Raw genomic sequence first — 13,490 nt, forward strand, 5'->3', positions numbered from 1 at the left:
GTCTAGTGGTCATTTTAAACATCAAGGGCGGGATTCTCCGTTAGCTGACACCGAAATCGGGAAAGGCGATTGGGCGGAGAATTGGTTCCGACGCCGAAATTGCGGCAGGCACCGATTCGATGCCAAATCGCAGTGCTCCAGTACCTCGACAGTGGCGTCTATGCGGTCCGGAACACATGTACAGTAGATACCGTTTGCATATCATTAGGGGGCCCGGCCCAGTATTCTCCGGGGCTCCTCCGATGGGCCGAGTTCCTGATGGCGCAGTTCACTTGTGCTTTTCAAATCGTGAAACCTGTGTGGTGGCTGCTGAGGGAGAGAGAGTGTGTACAGAAGGTGTCCAACATTGCCATCGTTTGCTGACAATTGTGCCACTGGCTGGGGGGCTTATGCCAGGGCAGGGGGCAGCATCGGCGGGGGCCAATTGGTGGGCTGTGGGATCGGGGTGGACGGGCAGGGAGCACCATTGCCGCAACTGGCAAGGCAGCCATACAGCTGCTAACAACCCACAATGAACTTAGTGCCATGGGTTGTGTTGGTGTCCCCCTAGGGCACCCCCTCTGGCTCCAGCTGACCCATCAGCTGTATGGGCGCACTCCAACACAACCAGTGCCATCTGGTTGACTGGGATGAGTGTGTGGGGGGAAATGTAATGTGTATATGCAGCTGCAGCTTGTCAGCCTCTCGAGTGTCGGTCACGGACCCGGAGAATCCCGCACCGTTTTCATTGGAATCGATTGTGTCCTACATGGCACTGGTGCTAGCCCCTCAACGGTCGCGGAATCGGTCCAGGTGTGGTCCCCCTTTTTCTGTCATAAAAGTCCACTGATTCTGCGTTTTCCGTCACCACTTAGCCTCAGAAACGGAGAATCCCACCCCAAGTATTTTTAAGTGGAGGGAGCATAGCGACAAAATTGATGTCCTAGTTAAATTCTGCAATAGCGACCTTCTCGATATCTGACTCCGAGATCGTGCTGTGTTGCTCACTTCACTTTTATTTTTTTACTTTGTTCATGGGATGAGAGAGTCACTGGTTGGGCCAGCATGTATTGCTCATCCCTAATTACCCTTGAGAAGCTGGTGGTGAGCCGTTTTCTTGAACCGCTGCAGTCCATGTGATGTAACGGTGATGTTTCTCAACATTAGGGGAGCCTTGGGGACAAATTGCAGGATTGTTTGGCTACCTCCATCTGCCTTCACTTGTGTGTGAGAAGTGAGCAGTCAAGACTGATATTCTTTTGAAGTTAAAATAATTGGTGGCTGTTTCTTGCAGTGTGATTGTAGCAGGGTTGCACTTTTCTTATCAGATCTCCCAAATATGGCTCATTGCCCAAAGGAAAATCCAGTTCAGTTTGCAATGCAATGCCCTTTGTTATCTGGATATCATTAAAGGAATGTCACACGCATCATCTGCTATCTTAGTGAAAAATCACATCCTCTGATTTATCGTTAGCGAAATCAGAGACTTGCAGGTGCAAATCATAAATCTTATTAAGTGTATGGACCTCATCCGAAATAGGAATGTCTCTCTTTAAATTGTATTTTCATGACTTAAATGGTTGATACAAAAAGCAGGATATATTTAGTTGTCAAATATTTGATTGTTTTCGATACTGGCGAGGAAATAGGACCCAGCTATCCTGTAACAGTCAATTACGACTTATGGCCATCTTTCACTGAATTGAAAGTTCCTCTGTAACAATTCATATAACAGTAAATACTTGTAAAAAAGCATAAAAGGAACCCTAAAAGAAAGACTTGGTGTATAGGGCTGTCTGTACTATCTGTACTATCCCTTAGACTGACAGTTTAATCTGCAACTCCACTGCAGAACTGGGAGCAGCCGAGTGCACTGGAGTTGCAGATTCATTTTGATGAACGTGCAGTATCTGTGAGCAACGCAAAGTCGGATTTACATTTAGTGGGGCCCTGTGCTCACTTTTATTTCTGCCTGCCCCCGTTAAAACTCACACCAGCCTCCGCACTCCTCTGCCCTTCAGAATGCGAAGGCGGAAGCCACGAAAGTACACCTATTGATTATTGCTTCTTCACTTGTAAAAACATGTGTGCACCAATAATTGTTTTGCTGGAATCCTAGGTTACCTCTTGTATGAAGCTGTGTTTCTGATCATGGATTTCCTCAAACGCACGCTGTCAGTCCGCCCATGCCCCCTCGCACACTATTCCACTGCCCCCCCCCCCCCCCCCCCCCCCCCCACGCATTCTCTGCTTGCCTCTGGGATCCTCCATCCACTCTGCTGCCTCATATCTGTCCGCTGCTACGCTTCCGCTTCGCTGCTTCACTTGCATTTTTTTTGCCTCAACTGTTGCTGGGCTGGCGGCTGCTGCCTCAAGCGTACATGGTGCTCAGCATGGCCACCTCGGTGCTATTCCCGGGCTCGGTGCTATTCCCGGGCTCGGTGCTATTCCCGGGCTCGGTGCTATTCCCGGGCTCGGTGCTATTCCCGGGCTCGGTGCTATTCCCGGGCTCGGTGCTATTCCCGGGCTCGGTGCTATTCCCGGGCTCGGTGCTATTCCCCCCGCTCGGTGCTGTTCCCCCCGCTCGGGGCTGTTCCCCTCGCTCGGGGCTGTTCCCCTCGCTCGGTGCTGTTCCTTTCGCTCGGTGCTGTTCCCCTCGCTCGGTGCTGTTCCCCCCGCTCGGTGCTGTTCCCCCCGCTCGATGCTGTTCCCCCCCGCTCGATGCTGTTCCCCCCGCTCGATGCTGTTCCCCCCGCTCGGTGCTGTTCCCCTCGCTCGGTGCTGTTCCCCTCGCTCTGTGCTGTTCCCCCCCGCTCTGTGCTGTTCCCCCCCGCTCTGTGCTGTTCCCCCCCGCTCTGTGCTGTTCCCCCCGCTCTGTGCTGTTCCCCCCGCTCGGTGCTGTTCCCCCCGCTCGGTGCTGTTCCCCCCGCTCGGTGCTGTTGGCCCCCGCTCGGTGCTGTTGGCCCCCGCTCGGTGCTGTTGGCCCCCGCTCGGTGCTGTTGGCCCCCGCTCGGTGCTGTTGCCCCCCGCTCGGTGCTGTTGGCCCCCGCTCGGTGCTGTTGGCCCCCGCTCGGTGCTGTTGGCCCCCGCTCGGTGCTGTTGGCCCCCGCTCGGTGCTGTTGGCCCCCGCTCGGTGCTGTTGGCCCCCGCTCGGTGCTGTTGGCCCCCGCTCGGTGCTGTTGGCCCCCGCTCGGTGCTGTTGGCCCCCGCTCGGTGCTGTTGGCCCCCGCTCGGTGCTGTTGGCCCCCGCTCGGTGCTGTTGGCCCCCGCTCGGTGCTGTTGGCCCCCGCTCGGTGCTGTTGGCCCCCGCTCGGTGCTGTTGGCCCCCCGCTCGGTGCTGTTGGCCCCCGCTCGGTGCTGTTGGCCCCCGCTCGGTGCTGTTGGCCCCCGCTCGGTGCTGTTGGCCCCCGCTCGGTGCTGTTGGCCCCCGCTCGGTGCTGTTGGCCCCCGCTCGGTGCTGTTGGCCCCCGCTCGGTGCTGTTGGCCCCCGCTCGGTGCTGTTGGCTCCCGCTCGGTGCTGTTGAGTAATGGGTTAAGAGACATTGCAATTAGTTGTCTCATTTATGTTAAGTATCCATTAATTGACACTGATATGTAAAGGGACTTCAGGTGGCCTCTGGGAGGTGGTGTGTTGTTAAGAATTTTGTGCAGAGGCTGTGGAAGTGAAATAAATGGTGTTTGGTGAAAAGTAACTAGAACTTTAGACTCTTCATATCACAGCAACTAAAACGTCTAACAATTGGTAGCAGAGGATGGTTGCTGTGTAAATGTGAAGGGTTGAAAGATACAACTTTTCCAGATCAAACCAAGGAGTGAGTGAAAAAAAAAAAAAAAGGATTTATGGCTGAACCGAGGATAAAGATGGCTGGATATGACTATCCTCCCTTATTTTCTGAAAGTGAATCGTACGACCAATGGAGAAGTGCAGTAGTTATGTGGACTAAAGTAACTGCTTTGGGAAAGAGGAAACCAGGTATGGCATTGGCTCTTTCTCTACCATATGGCAGTAAAATCTGAAACAAAGTGCTTTCTGAGCTTGGATTTGGAAGAGTTAGACTCAGAAGAAGGTCTGGAGACTTTATTACATTATATGGATAAGATTTATAAGAAAGATGACTTGTTAAGTGCGTATGAAGCATGGTCGGATTTTGATAAGTTCCGGAAAATGGAGGATATCTCCATGGAAGACTATATAATGGAATTTGGCAGACTATATAAAAGGCTGCAGAAACACAATCTGGAATTTCCACAGACTGTGTTGGCCTTTAAATTACTTGACTGTGCTAGAGTGAGCAACATGGATAGGCTCCTGGTTTTGACAGGAGTATCCTGATAAGGATACCTTATTTGAACAGATGACAAAAGCTTTACAAAAGTTTCTGGGGAAACATTCGATTCCGATGGCTCTGATGACCCAAATAGGTCAGCCTGCAATAAGGCAGAATATGGAAGATACACTAGTAACAGGATGGCAAAATCGTATGGCTACGAACAGGGCTCAAGACTATAGAAGGAGACCGAGACAAGGAAATTATGAAGACAGAAACCCAGTTAGAACCTACAATAGGAAGATGAACCCCAGAAATGCACGGGGCATGATAAATCGATGTTTTCGATGTGACTCTCAATACCATTATGCTTTCAACTGTCCAACTCATTATGATAGAGTGTTTGAAGCGACACGTGACACGGAAGAGTCAGAAGAGGAAAAAGAAAGAAGGCATTGTCCTATTGACAAGCAAATTTACGCCGGTAATGAGGGTGTTGGTTGCAGAATCCTTCAACTGTGCTGTATTGGACAGTGGCTGCACATCTACTGTGTGTGGAATTGACTGGTTAAAATGTTATCCGGACTCTTTGAATGCTGAAAATCGTAACAAGGTTAAGGAATTTGAAAGTTCCACAAGTTTCAGGTTTGGGCATGATAATACTCTGAAGTCGCTGAAAAGAGTAGTGATCCCTTGCAATATTGCCGGAGTGAATCATTTCATTCGCACGGATGTTGCATCAAGTGAGATACCTTTGCTTCTGAGCAGACCGGCGATGAAGAAAGCACACATGAAACGGATATGGAACAGGATAAGGCAACAGTTTTTGGAAAGACGGTGGACTTACAATTTACACAGTCGGGACACTATTGTATTCCATTACTGACAAATAATTTTTCAAGTAGAGTGGTTAAGGATGTGTTAATGGCAGTTGAAAATGGGACTTTAGCTGATAAAAAGCTTGTGGTATTAAAACTGCAAAGGCAATTTGCACATCCGTCTCCTCGGAGGCTGAAAAATGTATTAAAGGATGCAGGGGTAAGGGATGACGACTATACTAAACTGATAGAACAGATTAGTGACCCCTGTGAAGTTTGTAGGAAGTACAGATGGACACCAGCACAACCGATAGTAATCCTACCTTTGGCCAGGGATTTTAACGGCATTGTGGCCATGGACCTTAAGATCTGGGATAAAGCAAATAATATATTTATTTTGTAGATTTAGCAACCAGATTTAGTCAATCAACAATTGTACGAAGTAAAGAAAAGAGAGTAATTCTGGATCAAATTGTGGAAAAATGGATAGGGACAGGAATGGTTCCACCGGCAAAATTCCTTACGGACGATGGGAGAGAATTTGCTAATGATGAGTTTAGAGATATGTGTGACAACATGAATATCAGCGTTATGAATACGGCTGCAGAAAGCCCATTTAGTAATGGTGTATGTGAAAGAAATCATGCTGTCATCGATGACATGCTTCGGAAAATGTTGGCAGATCGACCAAATTGCAGGCTAAATTCAGCTTTAGCATGGGCAGTACATGCAAAGAATTCATTGCAGATGGTTGGGGCTATAGTCGTTATCAATTAGTGTTTGGTAGAAATTCTGAAATTCCGTCCATTTTGGATGACCAGCCTCCAGCTTGGGAGGGGACTACAATTAGCTTTGTTTTTGCTGAACATTTAAATGTATTACATAGCAGTAGAAAAGCTTTTTTGGAAGCAGAAGTCTCTGAAAGAATTCGCAGAGCTTTAAGACATAACGTACGGCCATCAGATGCCATTTTTCAGCAAGGAGGCATGGTATACTATAAGAGAGACAATTCTAATGAATGGAAAGGCCCAGGGAAGATCATAGGCATAGATGGCAAAACAATTATTTTGCAACATGGTAATCAAACTATTAGGGTACATTCATCAAGGATAATGGGTACATATTACAAATTTTCAAAGTTAGACAGAGCAGACAGACATGACGAGGAACCAGAATCATCTAGTACGCATGTGTTACAGAACTATGAGGACCAATTAACTGATATAGACAGGGCTTCTGTGGAGGAACACAACACTTCTGGTGAATTAGAACAGGCCATTTTTCCGAAAGGGCAACTGCCAAAAGTTGGTACAAAAGTGACATACTTGCCTGAAGGGTTTAGTCAATGGAAGGATGCAACTGTTATTAGTAGAGCAGGGAAGGCTACTGGAAAGTATAAACATTGGTTGAATGTACAGCATTCAGGGAAAGGAGTCAAGACAACGGATTGGGAAAACGAAGTTCAAAAATGGAGGGCACAGAAACGCAGTGCCAGTTCAGATAGTACATCGGATAGTGAACAGGTCCGCAGGAAAAGGTCGAGAACTATTGCAAGGACATCCCACAGCAGAAGGGAAAGATCAAGCTGTAGCAGTACAGAACGAGATACGAGGCGGGAGAGGGGATGTAGTTTGTCAAGATCTCAGAATATGAGTAAGACTACGAATACTAATAGGAGTAGAAGCCCTCATGCACGTGAGATTTTGGTGGCTTCAAATAAATTAGATGAAAAAGAAACTAAACAACAAGAATTGCATAGTTGGAGTGAATTTGGGGTATACACGGAAGTACCGGATAGAGGACAAAGAACTCTATCCCACAGATGGATTTGCACGGAAAAGATTCTTCCGGATGGAACTTATAAGGCAAAGGCCAGGCTTGTGGCAAGGGGATTTAAGTTCAGGATTTAAGGGTAGATTCACCTACAGCAGGAAAGGTTATTTTAAAGATCTTCTTGGCTCTATTAGCCACAAAGGCATGGGAATGCAAATCTATAGATATAAAAGCTGCCTTTTTGCAGGGGCTTCAGCTCCAGAGAGACATTTTTCTCCATCCTCCTAAAGAAGCAGCTAACACAGAAGGGGTACTCTGGAAGTTGAACAAATGTGTATATGGATTAAATGATGCATCTAGAGTCTGGTATTTTTCGGTAAGGTAAGTTTTGTTAAAGTTAGGCTGTTGCCAGTTGAAAGCAGATCCTGCAATGTTTTACTGGCACTATAAAGGAAATCTTTCTGGCATTTTTATGATGCATGTTGATGATTTTTTGTGTGGTGGGATTAGTGATTTTGAAGCTATTGTAATCTCTGGTTTGAGGAAAGAATTCAGGGTTGGAAGTCAGGCTTCTGGTGCATTTAAATATATTGGATTGGAAATTGGACAGACTAAGTTAGGGACAACTTTACGGCAGCAATCTTATTTGGAAAGCATCAGCCCAATAGCAATTAGTCATGGCCGAGTTTCACAAAAAGACGCAATGGTTTCAAAGATAGAAAAAGAGCAACTGCGAAATTTAATTGGGCAACTGAACTGGTTAGGTAGACAGACTATATCGAACGTGAATTTTGATGTCTTAGAGTTGAGTACAAAAATGAATGACCCAAAGGGGAAGACATAATAAAAGCAAATAAAGCGTTGGCCAAACTAAAAATGCAGGAGTGTGTTTTGAAGTTCCCGGTTTTAGGTGACCTTAAGCACTTGAAACTCATAGTTTATAGTGATGCATCCTACGCAAATTTATGTGATGGGGTTTCAAGCGCAGGAGGTTTTATAATTTTCCTTTTGGGAAACAATGGTAAATGTTGCCCACTTGTGTGGGAAACAAAGAAAATAAGGACAGTGGCAAAAAGCACTTTGGCTGCTGAGACGTAAAGCCTTGTAGAGGCGGTGGATATGGTCTTTTATATAAGTATGATATTGACAGAAATTAGGGGATTTGGGTAATATACCTATTGACTGTCACATTGACAATAAATCCCTGTGGGGAAAATGTGCACTCTACAAAAAGTGTCAATGAAAAGAGGTTACGGATAGACATCGCAAGTTTGAAGCAGATGTTGGACAGAGGGGAAATAACAAAAATTAAATGGGTTGACAGGCGCTATCAACTGTCAGACTGTTTTACGAAAAGAGGGGCGAGTTCACAGAAACTTTTGGATGTTGTTAATGAAGGGCGCTTGGTTCTGTGACTTTTTTTTTTTTCTTTCTTGTCCAAACAAAAAAAAAGGGGGGGGGGAAATCATGTATGTGTTTTTGAGTTTCTTGAAATTTTGTTTTCACCTAATTTTTTTTCTCCAAGGAAGGGGAGACTGTTAAGTAATGGGTTCAGAGACATTGCAATTAGTTGTCTCATTTATGTTAAGTATCCATTAATTGACACTGCTATGTAAAGGGGCTCCAGGTGGCCTCTGGGAGGTGGTGTGTTGTTAAGAGTTTTGTGCAGAGGTTGTGGAAGTGAAATAACTGGTGTCTGGTGAAAAGTAACAAGAACTTTAGACTCTTCATATCACAGCAACTAAAACCGTATAACACTCGCTGCCATTCTCCCCGCTCAGTCCAGTTCCCCCCCCCCGGCTCGGTCCCGTTCCCCCCCCCCCCCCCGGCTCGGTCCCGTTCCCCCCGGCTCGGTCCCGTTCCCCCCCCCGGCTCGGTCCTGTTCCCCCCCCGCTCGGTTCCCGTTCCCCCCCCGCTCGGTCCCGTCCCCCCCCGCTCGGTCCCGTCCCCCCCCCCCGCTCGGTCCCGTTCCCCCCCGCTCGGTCCCGTTCCCCCCCGCTCGGTCCCGTTCCCCCCCGCTCGGTCCCGCTCCCCCCGGCTCGGTGCCGTTCCCCCCGGCTCGGTGCCGTTGCCCCCGGCTCGGTGCCGTTCGCCCCTGCTCGGTGCGGTTCCCCCCCGCTCGGTGCCGTTCCCCCCCGCTCGGTGCCGTTCCCCCCCCCGCTCGGTTCCCGCTCCCCCCCGCTCGGTCCTTTCCCCCCGCTCGGTGCCGTTCTCCCCCCCCCCCCCCCCCCGGGCTCGGTGCCGTTGCCCCCGCTCGGTGCGGTTCCCCCCCGCTCGGTGCCGTCGCCCCCCCCCGCTCGGTGCCGTCGCCCCCCCCGCTCGGTGCCGTCGCCCCCCCCGCTCGCTGCCGTTGCCCCCTGCTCGGTGTCATTGCCCCCTGCTCGGTGTCATTGCCCCCTGCTCAGTGCCGTTGCCCCCTGCTCGGTGCCGTTCCCCCCGCTCGGTGCCGTTCCCCCCGCTCGGTGCCGTTCCCCCCTGCTCGGTGCCATTCCCCCCCCCGCTCGGTGCCGTCCCCCCCCGCTCGGTGCCGTCGCCCCCCGCTTGGTGCCGTCGCCCCCCGCTCGGTGCCGTCGCCCCCCCCGCTCGGTGCCGTCGCCCCCCCCCGCTCGGTGCCGTTGCCCCCCGCTCGGTGCCGTTGCCCCCCCGCTCGGTGCCGTTGCCCCCCGCTCGGTGCCGTTGCCCCCCCGCTCGGTGCCGTTGCCCCCCCGCTCGGTGCCGTTGCCCCCCCGCTCGGTGCCGTTGCCCCCCGCTCGGTGCCGTTGCCCCCCGCTCGTTGCCGTCACCCCCCCCGCACGTTGCCATCGTCGCCCGCTCGTTGCCATCGCTGCCCGCTCGGCTCCCGCTCGGTGCCGTCACCCCACGCTCGGTGCTGTTCCCCCCGCTCGAATCTTTCCCCCCCGCCCCCCCAGCGCACTGCCGGGGTCCAAGTCCGACGCAACTTTTGAATTTTTTTCCTACTTGCCTCTTTCCCTTCAACGTTTTGCTTCTCATCCAAACACAATATTGGTTTAGTTTTGCACTTGCTGCTGATGGGCTCACTGAGCCCGTGAGGAATCATCCTGTGCTTGGCTGAGCAGATTCACCGCTTTATCAAATATCAGTCAGGCCAGCTGCGTGTTCCAGGTTGGATTTACCCCCCCCTCCCATCCCCACCCCTTACCTTGATCGGGTCCCTGTGTTTAGACCGATATTTGATTGTAAACCTGCCCATGGACCAATACCACGCAAGATGCAATAGCTCGTATTGAATTTTGTGATTATAGAATCTACAAATATTATTTGTGTTTGTTTCAGGATCTTCACAGCAACCATCAGGAAGGCAGTGATGAACTGAATTTTGCAGAAGTCTGGAGTTCCGAGGTGAGATGCTTGTCAGTATAGAGTGGATAGCCTGACCATGGTTATGCCCAACTGATGCAAATGTTGATGGTAAGCCAGAGGTGTAGAACATCAAATATACCCAATATGTGAGCCAGCAGGCATTACAACAATTTAAGGTAACTTCTATATATCAGAGTATAAATTCAGTGTTTCTTGCGGAGACAGATACAATTGGGGCCTTCAAAAGGAATTGGATAAATACCTGAGGGTAAAGGGTTTGCGAGGCTCCACGGAAAGGGGCAGGACCAAATGATTTGCTCTTGCAGGTGGCTAACACGGAAACAAAGGTGCTGATTGACCTCCTACCATGCTGTAACATTCCTATGATTCTCTGAATCCTGTGACATCCATTGTTGTGCGAGTCCTGATTTCTTTTTAAGCTGTGATCTGTGCAGTCTAACATAGTGCACCTTGTGTGGTACCACAATCAGTGAGATAGCAATGACTGGTGAGATGGCTATGGCTACCCCGAATTGGGTAAGAAGTATGACAAAAGTGAACGTCTATTATTTATAGGGATTTTTTGCTTAAGCGTTGCTGAAAAAAGAGACATGCTGTCAAAAATTTTCATCTTACACTCATCAGGTGGAAATCACAAGAATATCAAATTTTCAGTTTCCGCACCCTTCCCTGCTCACTCCCTTCATCAATCTTCTCCCTCTCTTTCCCTCCTTCCAAACGCACTCCCTGTCCCATCCTACCCTCCAAACTCTCGTTGCTTCCCTCCAAACTCTCGCGCCGCTCCCCCCTCCCTCCAACTCCCTCTGCGCCCCCTTCCTCCAAACCCTCTCCCCCTCCCTTCCTCCCAACTCTCGCCCCTCTCTCCAAATCCTCTCCTCCTCCCTCCAAACTCTCTTCCATCCCTCCAAATCTCTCCTCTACCCTCCAAACTTTCTCCCTCCCTCAAAACTCTCTCCCCTCCCTCCAATCCTCTCCTCCTCCCTCCAAACCCTCTCCTCCTCCCTCCAAACTCTCACCCCTTCCATCCGTCCCTCCAAACTCATCCCACTCCCTCCCTCACTCCAGACACTCCCTCCCTCATTCCATCTAAATTATCCACCCACTCCCTCCCTCCAAATTGTGGGTGGCAGGGTGGTACAGTGGTTAGCACTGCTGCCTCACAGCGTCAGTGACCCAGGTTTGATTCTGACCTCGGTGTCTGTGTGGAGTTTGCACGTTCTCCCCGTGTGTGTGTGGGTTTCCTCCGGGTGCTCAGGTTTCCTGCCACAGTCCAAAGATGTGCAGATTAGGTGGATTGGCCATGCTAAATTGCCCCTAGGTGGGGTTAAGGGGATAGGGTGGGGTCCCACTAGGCCAGGGTAGGGTGGTCTTTCAGAGGGTCATTGCAGACTTGATGGGCCTCCTCCTGCACTGTAGGGATTCTATGAAATTCTCTCTTTGTTCCCTCCCTACATCCAAACTCACATCCTACTTCCCTCCCAACACTCCCCCCCCCGCCGCCCCCCCCACTCCCTCCTTCTAAATTCTCACCTCCTCCCTCCAAACTCCACTATCCCCCTCCAAACACTCTCCCCCTTGACCCAAACACACTCCTCCATCCCTCCCTCTAAACCCTCGTCCCTCTCTCTCCTGACTCCAGTCATGAGACGCTGTGGTGTCTCGACTCTTTCCTGGTCGCCTCGCCGTCTCTCTCCTGGTCGCCTCGCCGACTCTTTCCTGGTCGCCTCGCCGTCTCTTTCCTGGTCGCCTCACCGTCTCTTTCCTGGTCGCCTCGCCGTCTCTTTCCTGGTCGCCTCGCCGTCTCTTTCCTGGTCGCCTCGCTGACTCTTTCCTGGTCGCCTCGCTGACTCTTTCCTCGTCGCCTCGCCGACTCTCTCCTGGTCGTCTCGCCGACTCTCTCCTGGTCGCCTCGCCGACTCTCTCCTGGTCGCCTCGCCGACTCTCTCCGGAAGGCAAGGTGACCAGGAAAGAATCGGTGAGGAGAATGAATGGGGGGAAAATGGGTGGAGAGATTAAGGAGGCAATGTTGGACTTCCGGTTTGCGGCGATGCGGAGCTAAGCCGCACAGTTCGGCAGCTCCCGCTAGAACGGACTTTTGGGCTCTCTGGAGGAGCCCCAACAGAAAGTTTTTGACTGTTTCCTGTGTGGGAAGGTGAGAGCAAGTTCCCCTTCTGTCGTGTATGGAGGGGACCAGAAGTGGAGCGGCGGAAAAAGAGGCCTTGGAGCAGTGACAGAAACAAGGGGGAAATAACAAGATGGCGGAGGCCTGGAGATCGAGCAGCATGGGGGCCGGACCAGCAGGAGTTTCTCAGCGCTGCGTGGAGGAGCTTAAAAAGGAGGTGCTGGTGCCAATGCTGATGGCGATCGAGGGCTGAAAGAGACCCAGAAGGCCCAGGAGGTAGTGCTCCGAGAGGTGAGGGACAAAACCAACGAGAATGAGGACGAGATCTTGGGCCTGGCAGTGAAGATGGAGGCGCACGAGGCGCTGCACAAGCGGTGGGCCGAGAGATTCGAGGTCCTGGAGAACAGGTCGAGGAGGAAGAATCTCCGGATTCTGGGTTTCTCCGAAGGAGTGGAGGGGGCTGATGCCTGGGCGTATGTGAGCACGATGCTCCATTCGCTGATGGGTGCGGAGGCCTCTCCGAGCCCCCTGGAGCTAGAAGTGGCTCACCCGGTCCTGGCGAGGAGACCCAAGGCCGGCGAGCCGCCAAGGGTGATAGTGGCGAGGTTCCATCGTTTCGCGGACAGAGAGAGTGTCCTGAGATGGGCCAAGAAAGAGCGGAGCAGCAGATGGGAGAATGCGGTGATCCGTGTCTACCAGGACTGGAGCGCAGAGGTGGCAAAGAGGAGAGCTGGCTTCAACCGGGCCAAGGCGGTGCTGCATAAAAGAGGGTGAGATTCGGAATGCTGCAGCCAGCGTGACTGTGGGTCACGTATCAGGACCGACACCACTATTTTGAAACGCCAGAAGAGGCTTGGACCTTTATCCAAACGGAAAAATTGGACTCGAACTGAGGGTCTGTGGTTGTGGGGCAGATGTTGAATGTATACAGGGCTGTAAATATGGGTAAAGAATGTTTCATGGGTGGGACGATGGATGGGGATGGGGGAAGAGATTTGATGGGGAGACTGTGAGGAATGTGGGCGCCGGTGCTGGAGGGAGGTGTGACCCGGGTATGGGGGAACTGGGATAAGGCCGCAACAGGAGCTGCGCCACAGGGGGCGGGGCTGGCTCAGGAAAGCGCTGGCTTTTTCCCGCGTTCAGGAGGGGGGGGGGGAGGAGCGCAAGGAGGAGGAGGGATTTCCACAC

The 13,490-nt window shown here is 51.4% G+C and overlaps 1 protein-coding gene across 4 annotated transcripts in view; it reads left to right on the forward strand.

Moving 5' to 3' along the window:
- b4galnt3b (beta-1,4-N-acetyl-galactosaminyl transferase 3b) overlaps positions 1–13,490 on the forward strand; it is a 316,987-nt gene that overhangs the window by 166,663 nt on the left and 136,834 nt on the right. For all 4 annotated transcript variants that reach the window (XM_072484698.1, XM_072484699.1, XM_072484701.1 and 1 more), the window contains exon 3: positions 10,133–10,198. In XM_072484698.1, the coding sequence (XP_072340799.1) occupies positions 10,133–10,198 (66 nt within the window). The remainder of the gene's footprint in view (positions 1–10,132; positions 10,199–13,490) is intronic.

Source organism: Scyliorhinus torazame, chromosome 19, assembly GCF_047496885.1.
Source record: "Scyliorhinus torazame isolate Kashiwa2021f chromosome 19, sScyTor2.1, whole genome shotgun sequence".
NCBI lineage: Eukaryota > Metazoa > Chordata > Chondrichthyes > Carcharhiniformes > Scyliorhinidae > Scyliorhinus > Scyliorhinus torazame.